The following is a 13,600-nucleotide window of genomic DNA, read 5'->3' as shown; positions in this document are numbered from 1 at the left end:
TATAGTAGCTGTTGACCTAATTTCCATTCTTCAAAATAAATAAATCAATTTAACATTCAATCTCCATATTTCTCTCTCTCTCTCTTATCAAGCAAAGCAATGGATGAAGACTTCTCCTTCCCAACAACTACAGATGCTCCGCCGCGCTTCATCGGATCTCCGACACTCTGGCGCCGCTCCTCTTCCGTAGCTCCGATCAGATCATCAGAAACAACAAATCCCTTCTCAGATTTCGATCAAACCAAACTAGAACAAGAGAAAACACCCAATTCTAGCCAGAGTCGAAGAAAGAGTTTTTCATATGTTGAAGAAAACAGAGAGCTGCATTCTTTTGACGGTGAGGAAATCAAGATGGACGTTTTATGGGAAGATTTCATGAATGAAGAAGTTTCAAAGTCATGTGGGTTTTTGATGGAGGCTGATGAGATAAATACGGTTGAATATGGCCGGAAACAGAGGAGTTTGAAACTGACTAAGGGTGTTACCGGCGGCAAGGTGGTGGTTTCCGGCAAGAGGGCGGCGGGATTGTTGTTGTTCTTGAGAGTTATGAAGAAGTTTGTGTTGTTTCATAATTCTCAACGATCTATTAAAAAATAAATATTTTAATTAATATGTAATTATATTGGAAATTACTTGTTTATATATATATTTTACTTTTCATTTTAATATTGTATATATATATTTAGTTGATTAATTAATCTTAGTTTTAATGATATAAGGTTCTAGAATTGATTTTACAAATAACTTTTTTTTATTAGAATTTAATATAATTGTTTTTTTGAAAATTAGATCAAGTATCTTAAATGAGACTCTTTTCATTCAATATTTTTTTTAAATAATGAAATTTTTAAGAGACTAATGTCAAAATGTGGTCTTCAACTATCACCATTTATAGCATTAATTAATGGATTCTTAGTGGAAATAATATATTACTATTTCAATTTTAATTTCAAATATATATAACTTAATAAGAGACATGGTTGACCTGTTGTTATTGTGAGGTGCAAAAATGGTGGTGTTGGTTTACCTAACAAAGATGACTAGGCATGGAGGGGTGGTTCAATATATACTTACTAATTAATTAAGACCCTTTTTTATTTTTTTTATTTTCATATATACAAATTAAATTAAATGCTATTGGAAAAAATATTAAATTTTATTACTTTTTATGCCTTTTTGTATTTTTACTTGAAGATCTATATGCTGGTATACAAAATAGTATTGATAGAAAATATAAATTATTTTAAATGATATTGACACGTGTGATAGTAAAATTAAAAATTAACACTTGAATGAATTTGTTTAGAAGCTCTCTCAAATTACTTATCTCCCTCAAATTATTATCTCCCTAGATCTCTGAGGTCCTGGGTTTGAACGGTTCGAACCCGTCATGCGTCGGATTGAATTGGTTGAGCGCGGAAACTAATCGTACTCCAAAGGGGTTGCAGAACCCAACGTTCCAAAAAATTAAAATTATACAATAAAAAAACAAAAATAAAAACTAATTTCAATGTTTATTTAACATTTTTTAATAGAATTGTGATTGTTACAAAATTTAAAATTTTCTAAAATAACATGAACATATGGTACAGGTAAAATGAGTTGAGTTATATAGTTAGTCCTTTTTTCAGAGATAAAAAAACAGGCAAATTTATGAAGCAAAACTCAAATATTGATATCCAAACAAAACATGATCTTTTGAACATTCACTCAATGACAGTAAGGAACAACAAACATCAACAAAAACATATAGGACCAAAACATTGATAGATAAAGACCCCCAAAAAATGGTAATAAGAAAGGGAATTGATTAATATATAACCCAGAAAGGAAAAAAAATCCCAATGTTTATACTCCATATTATACAAGCTTTGGAAGACTCCTCAAGAGGTTTTCTCTATAAAGAAAAAAAAAACTAATGTAATGAGATAACAAATTGGCAGAGATTTCGACATATTGCATCCTTAACAAATCATCGGACAAATCAAATGAACATATAAGGGGATACAATAATGAAGAGCGAATATAACCCAAATTCTATAACTTTCCACCGAAGCCAAATTGGTAAACCTCCGATGATATGTATGATAGTGGGAATGGCGCCAATCTGCTAGATTTTAACTCAACATGTCGTTGGCAATATACAACTTCAATTTGTGGTCAAAATATTGTTGGGGGAGTAAAATCCAAAATAGAACACAACACCCATTTTAACATGACGGTGTGGTGTAGCACAACATTCTCTATTCGATAAGATTCTTAGTCCTGTTCCGACTCTCTTCTGATCTATGATGGTACAACTTAGCTACGGCTCGTCTCTCACAGTCCTGAAGAATCAATATTATCATAATTTCATGAAGAATATGACATCATATGTATAAGTAGATCATGAAATGCATAGAAATATTATAGACTTGGGTGTTCTCAAGAATCTCCACCCTATCAATCTAGGGCCTTGTTTGATGAAGGGTTATTTGGATCTAATCCAAATAAGACATTATCCAATCATCAATCAATCATTCAAATTATGAACCAAAACACTAAATTACCCTTACTTTATAACAGTTTTTATAACATTTTAATACAAAGGATATTTTAGACACTGTTAGTTCTTGGGTTATTTGAATAATCAAGTGATTATTTCAAAATAACCTTGTTTGCTGTAGGTAATTGAAAATTGAGTTATTAGGGTAAAAGACATTAAGGGTATAAATATATAATGAAAAAATATTTAAAAATATAAAAGTAAAGGGTATTTAAGTTATGAGTTGACTAATGTGATTGGCTAGTAAATTGTTGATTGAATAATGAGTTATTTGAAAATTAATCTCAAATAAAAACCCACATCAAACAAGGCCTTAGTCATTTAACCCAAATAACTTCAAATAATTCACTTTTTCATCAAAAGCAGGTTTTTTCCTTAAAAGTTGGTTTGAATAAAAAAAATCCTGAGTCAAACAAGCTATAGGTCTCATCTCCTTTCTATATTCTATATTATACTTGTTACACATATACACTCTCTTATCAAATAAAATAGGATTGAGGAGTACATTCTGGAGGGATTGATTGCTCACCTTGAACATATGGAGGTAAAAAGGTTTGTTAGGATTCATCTTCCTCAACTTATGGTAAGTATATGCAAAACTTAATTGATCTCGAGGAGTAAACCTCTCCACCTCATTATACCAAAGACAAGAAAATAAATTGGACATCGGCGTGTGAGCCCTGATGATTAAAGAGCCTTCAGGTACATCTGTCAAGAACAAGAAAGGTAGTATATGGTGAAGGATATACAAAATGTAATACTAAATCAACAAGTGATGTTCGTAGGTCATAGTCATACTGCTGGGTAGAAACTTGTTTGGATCAGATGCGTTAAATCTCTGAAGCCCGTCGGCCTGGTAAAATTCAAACTGTTCATCAATGACGGTATGGTTGTATTTGTTTAATTTCTTATTCTGAGCGACTTCTTCCCACAAGCAATGCCGGTCATAGTGATTAGATATTGCATACTCGAAACCTTTTCGCCAGAGGAAGTACTCCAATATAAGCAGAGGGTCCAGCTGAAGACGTAGTTTACTATCCAACCAAATAGAATACCTGAGAAGTTTTCGTGTATCTTTAAGAATAAAAAATTCCAGCATAGATGTCTTATTTTGATTTATATCCTTGACATCAATCAATTTATCAACTGAAATACTTAAATAACCTCACCTTATTTTTTTTTATAGTATTTTAATAATTTAACCCAAATAATCCACTTTTTATGAACAAGGTTCCTTTTTCTCCAAAAATTTGGATTATTTAAAAAAAGTCTTACATCAAACAAGCTCTAGATGTTTTTTTTTTTGTATAAAATCAATGAGTAGATATACTCCAAAGTCAGCTATGGGCTCAGCATGCACAGTTTACCAAAAATTATTCAATCAAGCACCCATTTTTTGGTAAGAAAATTTAGTCAATTGTGGTTACTAGAGAAGTATATAGTGCCTGCAAAGTATTCATGGTTTCAGAATAAGAGAAGCTTCAACAAATACTCCAGTTTTAACACTATGTCATTAACAAGAAACATGATCAAAAAACTTTGCAAGCCTACATTATATCATAACTAGTAATTCCAACATGTTTAAAATATGTCAGATATTTTAGGAAATATTAGAGGCAACATCACATATTGTCCTTACCTTGCAGAAGGGAAAAGGCGATGTGCCAACAATTTTGGTACTTTTCCCACCCTACGCATGTCAGTGTTAGGCAGATTCTTTACCACCACAACCTTCCATAAACCAACAAAACCCATTCTGTCTGGCATTTGTCCCTCTGAAGAGAGTGTTTGTCGAGTAATCTCATCCACAAACATGACAAAGCAGACATTTTTTCTGGATAGACGAGAAACCTAAAGATGCATAATAGTGCACAGATTAGTGTCGCAATGTAATAGAATGAACTGTTCAAAAGAAAGTAACTTCAAAGACCTAATTGCGAATCTTTCACACTATGCCAATAGAGTATTAAGGGCATGCATATCAAATTGGTTTTTCTAAATTCAACCAGATAGATGGATGGAGCAGTAGCCAAAGGGCAAAAAACATCAAGAAATTTAGAATGAGCATTGTTTTAAGGATATCTAAGGGATATGGGACATCAAATACATGCTAAGAAAGGAAAAAAGATCCTCTATAACACCCCTTTTGCTTAGCTTCTTGTCATCATTTTCTTTTGAACTTTGATCTCCATTTATGGACTTATTCACTTTTCTCCATTTTTGTTATGACAATAGTTGTCCCATTACCTGTTCATGGTAGCTCAAGTGGAAAGCGTTTAGATTTGAGAAGTTGAAGTCTCAAGTTCGAATCTTGCTGAAGCACTTTGATTGAAGTTGGAGGTCATGGCGGTGAGATGTTGTGAGAATGTATGAATATGGTTTCCTATAGGGTGAAGGATGGAACATCTAGTAATATCTACTATCATCACTTTACATCTTAGTACGAAGACTACTTGAAGTAGAGGGGGATGCATTAGTCCTAAAAACAATAAGAGAAAGATACTTATATGTTGCCAGGGCATGCTTTTTAAGGATAATAAAATCCCCTCTAAAAAACGAATATTACAAACGCTCTTGCATGCATATAGCACACCTATAAAGCTTTTCTTGACAACCTTGAACACTTGCATGTCCATGAAATTATGAAAGAGTCCAAAAAAATATCATTTTCAGCCAATGTACCCAAAAAAATGAAAAGCATATGACTAAGTTAATCGTTTTTCTAAACTATTTGAGAAATCAAACATACCTTGGCTCACTTAATATCACAAGCAGGACATAAACAATTAAACATTGTGAACAGAAGGCTGCTCACGCAACAAAAACTATTAAGTCAAAATCAGTTCATGGATAATGAATAACATTCTACAGTCTTTCCATTTTGGAAACTATAACCACAGATGCAATCAGCTGGCCGCAGCATAGTAAAATTTTTAAATAGGAATTATGTAAACAACTAAACTCCAGTAGAAAAATAAATAAAATGTACTAAGGATATAACTAATTGAGCAAATTAGGAAATAAAGGTAACAATTTAGCATACCTGAAGATAACTAGTTGACTAAATCAATAAAGAGATAGATATCAAAAGAAGAGGAATTTTGCATACCGTTTTACCAATTGGAGATCTCAAGCGATCTGAATTCCCAAAGATGCAAGAAATAACAGCAATATGGCAACTACTAATGTATTTGGTATCATCTTCTGCTAATTCAAATTCAGTACTTTGTGATCCTTTGGGGCCTCTAACAAACCCACAATTTATTTTCTGATCACGTGCATAAAATGACGCCTCTCGCTGCATTAAATTCTGATGGCCAGAAAATTTAGGTTCCCAGTGCTCTTCTCCATGAGGCCTCTCTACTTGTGTGTATTGCAAGGAAAATCTAGCAAATTTTCGGCTTTCTAAAGGCTCTACAAGCCGTGAAGTATTCAGAAGTTTCATGTCACAAGAACCTGAAATGGTATAAACCTCAATTATTTTCCAAACAAAGCTGAACAAAACAAGAGATAAAATTGTCACTGTATAAAGGCTGAAGTCTAAGCTGTGCATTATGGTGTCAATAATCTAAAATATCCATCTTTTATGTTCCAATGAACTTCCATATATATTTAAACTCAGAGCTACATAAATAAGCAAATTGCAATCATCAATAACTAAGGTCAAGAAGCATCCATATGTAAAAAACGTAAAGATTATAGAACATGCATTACACAGATTGAATTATAAGAACATGCAGACCATTCTATGGAAGAAGGCATGAAATGCTCACTACCAGCACTTTAGCCATCCTAATAAAATGGTGACAGTGAAGAAAAATACAACACTTATACAAGTAACATAGAATATTGAATATTATATGCAAAAGTTGTTTCATGAATCTATGTCCAAAGCTGTGTGTCAAATATTAGAAGATTGAACACATACATCATTTATTGTATTGATACATTTGATATGATGAATACATGTTGCTACTTAAAACATGGCATGCATTTCATATTTTCTTCTCATAGAGTTATTTGTACACTTTAGCCAAGATACATATTGAATCTAGAATGAAGTAAAAGAAGATAAAATCTTTTTATATTCTTTCAGGATAACACATCAGTCTTTTTCTTAGACGCTCATGATGCATCTGCTAAAAGCAGCTTTGAGGATGTTAAATCAATTAGAAGATGAACCAAGGAAATAAAAGATTGGAAATTAGTTTAATAGTACTAATTAGAAAGCAACTTTATTTTTATCATTAACGATAGATATTATTATATAGAAAGCAACTTATAGATTTTCGTAGTCAGTGGTGCAAGAACTTAGCAAACATTTCATCTAATGCTCAGAAAGATTTTTAGCAGATACTGCAGACTTATAACTAAGCATAACCCTTACAATCCATTATACTATTTTAAATCCAACCACATTGTATTACACATAGTGTCTATAACAAATCTATGAATCTGAAAAAAGAAGGCACAATATACATATATAATGCAAAGCTACAATCAATGGTCTCTTATATTTGTATAAGCATGTCTGTAACTTAAAAAATGTTCACTTACCAAGCAGATTTACAGAAAGCATGCAAAATTACAGAAACATTCTTCTACTTTTAATATTCCAAATCGTTATGAAGGTAAGGATCTTTTTGACCATTTTTTTCATTCCTCATTGGCTTTTTTTAACAGTCGAACATGGAAGAACATAAACTATTGGCACTTGGAAAATAAATATACATTTCAGAATAGGAAAACACCTCTTACATATGTGTATTCTGAATAATAACATGCAACTTGCAACTCATTAAAGCTTACTGCAATATGATATTGACATGGAGAGAACAACAAAAATGACAAATTTCTAAACGAACCATCCTGGTTGCTTTTTTCCTTTGTTTTGCACGAAAGTGCTAAACCTTGTATTGTAAACATTTTCCAATCGAAGAGATAAATAATCAGTGTGGACTATTATGACTCACTAACCATACATCAAACATAGAACAAGTTTTCAACTCCTACGTAACTTCTACAGAAGTACCAATTTATTAATCCCTAAGCCGATGCTTCAATCCTCCAACTCAAACAAATACATCCATCGGCTGTATTGCACAGCATTATCTGTAAGGAAGTTTCTTCCTGAAAATAGTATCAGGAGAGAATAATTGCATACATATGTACAGGATTTGGTGCAGTTTTCAATGAGCCTCCCTATATAATCTTATATTCTAATGCAGCCAGGACCATCTTCTCTGCACTAAGCAATATTTCACTTGCCTAATTTGCATCTGCCATGTATTCATTTTTTCAAAAATTATATTATACCAGAAAAGTGAAGAGGGCTCAATTTCTAGATTGGGATCCACCTATTTAGCTACCTCTTGATCAAACTATCTAACAAGTTACAAAATTGATGTATACAGCAACCGATGAATTAATAGTATAGAGAAATCTCTAGCTAGGAAAATAATAAAAAAATAGGTTGTAAACTAAATAATAACTATTGAAAATCAAGATTCCGAAAATGTTCAAAGGTAGCTGCTAATAGAACTTTTAGTCAAAAGAATGGGTACTAGCATTAAGCTCAATTTGCCACACATCAATTGAAGAAGGGCAGAAAAGAAAGGGATTTTCATCTTGGAATTTTTCTATTTCATTGACAAAATCAAGGAAAAAGAAAACCATAGAAAATGTAGTAACATACTTCCACACACAAACCATAGATTATCAAAGCGCCAAATCCTTAATCAAGGAGTTTTAAGCCATAAAATAAATAAATGAAAACATTCCAACTACAAAAGAACTAATGCCATAAAAATATATATACAGGATTAATTTTCTAAAATTGTGCCAGAAAAGAAAGTCCTTAAACTTTGCCTCTTTTTCATGTGCCCCTAATGCAACAAGTTTTGAACAATATACTAAAATCAAATCCTTTCTTTGAAGCCTATCTTGTTCCTGAGCTCAATGCAAATGGGGCCCCATGTCACTAAAGATGTTGAATATGAGTTGATGGATTGATGAACGACTTATTTCTCGTGTACACATATTTTAATCAGTTAAACAAATGATAATCAATCCTTATCCAAAAGCAGACTATGTGAGACTACAGGAAAGCTTAGAGCTAATACAACCATACCATGCAAAAAGGAGCTTGAGAATTTGTTCGGCCAGTAAAGACCTCTAATGGTGTCATAGAAGGAAAGCAAATCATAACCACTGCAAGACTTACCAGAAAATTTGCGGCGCTTGGACTTCTTCTTGGGATTTGAATGCTTTCCAGATGCTGATCTTCTATTTGCAACATGTCTGTTATCAACAATTGCTTTGTCAGAATGTAAAATTTGCGATGAAAAACCATCATCAACAGTGTCATTAGATGCTTCCTCCTCAGTAATACGCGCTTTAGTTCCTGTATAAAGGGCATCAGAAGATTTATGATCTCCATCTTTTAATCTCTCTGTGATAACCAATTGATTGTCAGAATCATGTACGGTGGTATCATCTTCTTCCTCCCGATCATCATGGAAGTCAATACCATCATCATACTCATCATCACCGTCAAGTTCCTCATTCTGAGGTCTCCCATATTCATCGCTAACAAGCTTCTCTTTGTCATTATGTTCTTCTCTTGACTGGTCCAAGGAGGCCTTATATTCCGCCTCGTACATTTTAAGCTCATCTCTTCCAGCTTCATTATAAAAACCGACACCACTTTTTCCAATACGCTTAGATTCATTATCAGAAGACTTCTTATCACCATTTCTCCGCTTTAGACTGTCATTAGCCTTAGAATTGGTTTCATAATTCTTACTCATGGTTTTGTTTTCCAAGATATCTTCATTGTAATCCTCATCCCTTCTGCGGTCATCTCTGTCCCAATACCTGGAATCTCGACCATGTGTTACAGATCCATGGCCAAACATAAGTTTCTTTAACTTTTTTGTTCGCGTCACATTTATAAGAAAATCAGAGTCACTCTTGAGGTCATCATCCTGACCATGAATTCTTTCCGTATCTGCATGAAGGCATAAACAAACACATAATTAACGAATGCCTAGAATTATGTTACTGTTTCTAAACAGGCATCTTGAGTCAAATTGACACATAAGGGAATTTCCAAGTATGGAATTCCGTAGCATCTAGGATATCATTGCCTTGCAAGGTAACTGAGCTAAAAAACTACTTCTTGGCCAATTCAAATGAATAAAATTCTGAACAAATACATATAGAAATACTAATCAGCTCCATTTTAGCTCAAGATGAAGAATCTTGGGCCAAATATCAGAAACAGTAAAAGAAAGGAAGAAGATGAATTATGATCTATTAAGACTCCAGCAAGAACTTCATAATTCAAATCACAACACATTAAATCAAGTGGGTTTTGTCTATATAGTTACAAGAACATGTGCAGGTACACCGCTTCATATCTTTCAATCGCAATGTATTTGAAAGATCTAATAAAATTGAGAAGAGATCACTAGTATGAATGATGAAATCCTGACCTTTATTATCCCTGGAAGAAAGATAAATGTAAGCTAAGATAGAGAGGGCAAAAACAAAACAGAGAACTACAATGACGGCTCCAATCGAGACTTTCCGACCCCTTAGACGGCGATTCCTGAACTGCTTGTTATGAGGGCCGCGGATCCCGACGGAAACGTGATCCCAGGCGCCGTTGCCGTGGTTCCGGGCGGCTAATCTATCGACACCTTGTTGCCTATGCTGTGCCATTATTGAGGCATTCTTCATTCGGAACTAGTGAGAGAAAACCTGGATGTATCGTCTATACAGCAGCAAGGCATAATAATAAAGCACTATAGGTTGAGGATCATCGGTTGAAACTCTCTGATCAGGGGTTTTAAGTAAGTATGCTGATTTTGTGCTTTTTGGTTTGCGAATTTGCAGAGAGAGAGAGAGATTAATAAAGATTGATGATTTTTATTTATTAAGTCTTGATTTAAGATGGATCCATTGTAATAACCTAAGCTAGCTTAATTTAAGTGAGAGACCTTTTGGTTTTTACATTTTTTTTTCTATTATCCAAAAAAAATAATTTTATTCTTTAAATTAATAAACCTTTTACTCAATTATTTAAATAATTTTATTTTAATGACATTTAAAAAAAAGGGTTATTATTGTGTACTCTTTATTTTTTTTTGAATAATAAAGTTAGTATGATATTTTAATCAAAATATATAATAAGCAATTAAAGTATGAATCATACACTTAGTTTAACCATCATCATATTTTGATTACTTTTTGGGAGAAAAAAAACAGTTTAATATTATTTGGAATAAACTGTTTTTATGTATCTATTATTTCATTATTGTTATTTTTACTAATAATAAAATATTTAAATAAAATATAATTTTATATTTTATTTAATAATTGAATGATTTGACTATAAAAAGATAGAAAATTTAATATTTGTTATTTTATTTTATTTTTGGTAAAATTTTCAAATAATTCAATGAGACAAAACTTTAGGAAAAAGAATACTTAATAATCAATTAAAACAAAATTAATCTAAAAAAATGTTGACTTATAAGGGTTGCCAAAGAACCAAAACTTAAATTACCAAAAAAAAAAAAAAGAATTATAAGGGAAATTTGACTAAATAACTTGATAGAAATAAGCTAATAGCATAATAGCAGGTTATTTCAAAAAATATCAGGAAAATTAAATTGGGTAAAATTAACCTTTTTTTGTCCTGGTCGAAGACCAATATAACCCCCAAATAAAAATTTTCGTTTTTCCCTTTCTCTTCGCCACTCTACTTTCTCTCTTATTCTCCCTCAGGCGCAGGCAACAAGTCATCGAAACAAACGTCGAACTTAGTCCCCGACGAAACGTGTGTTTCTTTTACTTCCCCTCCCGACGTCTACTATCCCCCACCTACGCCGAACTGTAGCCCCCAACGACTCCATCAAGCTACATCTTCAACAAACGCCGATGAGAGTAAGTTTGATATTAAGTGTTATAGTTGAAAATATGCCATATAGTATGTTATCAGTTTGAGTATATTGAGTGTTATCAATTGTGATCGCATAGTACATTTGCACATGCGCAAAGTGCATTTTGCGCCTTTTTCTCAGACGCAAATGTATATTGCGCATGCGCAAAGTATATTTGCGCCAGCGCAAAATGCATATTGTGCAGACATAACATTTGCGTCGACGCAAAATGCATCTGCGCAAATGCAATTTTTTTTTCCGCCGACGCAAAATGTCTTATTTGCTTTTCTTAAGTGGTATTTGCTTAAGTGTTTTCATTAGTCTAACATAATGTTTTTTTTTTCAGATGACACCAACCAAAATCCAAACCTTTTCATGTGAATTCCTCTCTGTCTGGTGAAACAATTAATAATGATAAAGAGAAACCATATTTGGATCATGAGAATTCTTTGGGAAGTTCAAATACAATTTCAGATTCTTCATGCCCACATCTATATAACGAGAATAACAAGTTGCTAGGACGCAATGATTCCAGCCTTCCATCCTTCGACGACCCTAACCCTAGTGGGGAGTTTAGCTCACTTGATAATATTGCTCCATTTCATCAGCAGCAACTTTAGAGGTTGAATTCCATTGACAAAGAACAGTTCCCTTACCCAAACTTGTTGTGTCGTCGGGTCCTAATCAAACAATCATTAGCATTGAGAGTCGTTCATGTTATTTCGACTTTGTGTGTTTGAAATTTGGTACAAGGAAAAAAAAGCTACTACTAGATTTTATTTCAATTAAGATATGTTTGAAGAATGCTTATGCACTTTTGTGCATGTAAGTAAGAACACGTGCATGAACCTTATTATATCAATCATTAAATTTGTTCATTTGAGGTGGTCAATTAACTCATAATAATGCAATTGAACAGGTTGTGTTGAAAGTTTTGAGCAGCCTTCACTTATAAATATATTGGATATCTATGAATAAGTCATTATGTCAATCATCCATAACACTACTTGAGCATATGAAAACAACCAATGAACCAAACTAAGCCACACATGTTAGAATGTTAGTTTTCAACCAAAATTGCCTCGTGGAAGTTTTCTTGCATACATAATGGCTCAAACCGGCACAACCAACCGATCTCACCCCGTAATCCGTAACAATATATTGTCTTACAAACTCATATGCACAAATCTAAATAAATACCATTACAACAATGCTTGAACAAAGCTTTTGGTGAAGATATCGATAACCATATATAACCGGCAAGCGTCATATGACAGAACAAAAGAGGGAGAGAAATGACAAATTGATAAAAACTTGTATTACCAAAAATAAATAAAAATAAAGACAGTTCTCAAATAATTCTTCTTTTGACATCTTTTACACGGCGGTGTCATCGCGGTCCAAATAATTCGACGGCATGTAGATTCTCCGTTGAGTCAACTATCCGGTCAAAACCGGGATGAGGTGAAAGATCAACCTCTTGTATAAGAAAGCAAATACCATTTAAGAATGCTCTTAACATTTTGCGTCTGTGAAAAAAAAAATGCATTTGTGCAGACGCAAATGCATGCGAATTGATAACACAATCTACTCAAACTGATAACATACTATAGGGCATGTTCTCAATTATAACACTCAATATCAAACTTACTCATCGGCGTTTGTTGAAGATGTAGTTTGATGGAGTCATCGGGGGCTACAGTTTGGAGTAGATTGGGGATAGTAGACGTCGGGAAGGAAAGTAGAAAAAGCAAACGTTTCGTCGGGGCTAAGATCGGCGTTTGTTTGGACGACTCGTTGCCTGCGCATAGGGAGAATAAGAGAGAAAGTAGAGTGACCGAAGGGAAGGGAAATAGAAAGAAGAGAAAAAAGAAATGTTTTATTTGGGGGTATATTGATCTTTTGTCCGGGACAAAAGGTCAATTTTGCAAAATTTAATTATTCCTGTTATTTTTTTTTTTGAACAATCCTGTTATATCGTCAATTTCAAAAGGTGAATTTAAAAATACTAGAGTTTAAAGGTGAATTTAAAAATAGATCCATAGTTTGAGGGCGAATATGTGTTATCGATATCTTTAGTATCTTATATCTTCTTCTTTATCTTTGC

At 33.1% G+C, this 13,600-nt stretch overlaps 2 protein-coding genes across 2 annotated transcripts; one reads left to right on the top strand and one right to left on the bottom strand.

Moving 5' to 3' along the window:
• The first annotated feature begins 4 nt into the window (after nucleotides 1-4).
• LOC124910715 lies at nucleotides 5-638 on the top strand. Its single transcript, XM_047451396.1, has one exon. The coding sequence runs from the start codon at nucleotides 100-102 to the stop codon at nucleotides 595-597; it is 498 nt and encodes a 165-aa protein (XP_047307352.1). The 5' UTR covers nucleotides 5-99; the 3' UTR covers nucleotides 598-638.
• A 1,150-nt stretch (nucleotides 639-1,788) lies between these two features.
• LOC124944677 lies at nucleotides 1,789-10,447 on the bottom strand. The gene is made up of 7 exons (XM_047484999.1): nucleotides 10,042-10,447; nucleotides 8,769-9,554; nucleotides 5,655-6,001; nucleotides 4,185-4,396; nucleotides 3,344-3,600; nucleotides 3,075-3,253; nucleotides 1,789-2,327 (listed from the first exon to the last, which is right to left on the bottom strand). Exons 1-7 carry the CDS (start codon nucleotides 10,286-10,288, stop codon nucleotides 2,244-2,246), a joined length of 2,112 nt encoding a protein of 703 aa, XP_047340955.1. The 5' UTR covers nucleotides 10,289-10,447; the 3' UTR covers nucleotides 1,789-2,243.
• Between the last annotated feature and the right edge of the window lie 3,153 nt (nucleotides 10,448-13,600).

This window comes from Impatiens glandulifera, chromosome 7 (assembly GCF_907164915.1).
Source record: "Impatiens glandulifera chromosome 7, dImpGla2.1, whole genome shotgun sequence".
NCBI lineage: Eukaryota > Viridiplantae > Streptophyta > Magnoliopsida > Ericales > Balsaminaceae > Impatiens > Impatiens glandulifera.
Note: the sequence above shows the minus strand (reverse complement) of the source record. Positions and strands in the feature narration are given on the sequence as shown.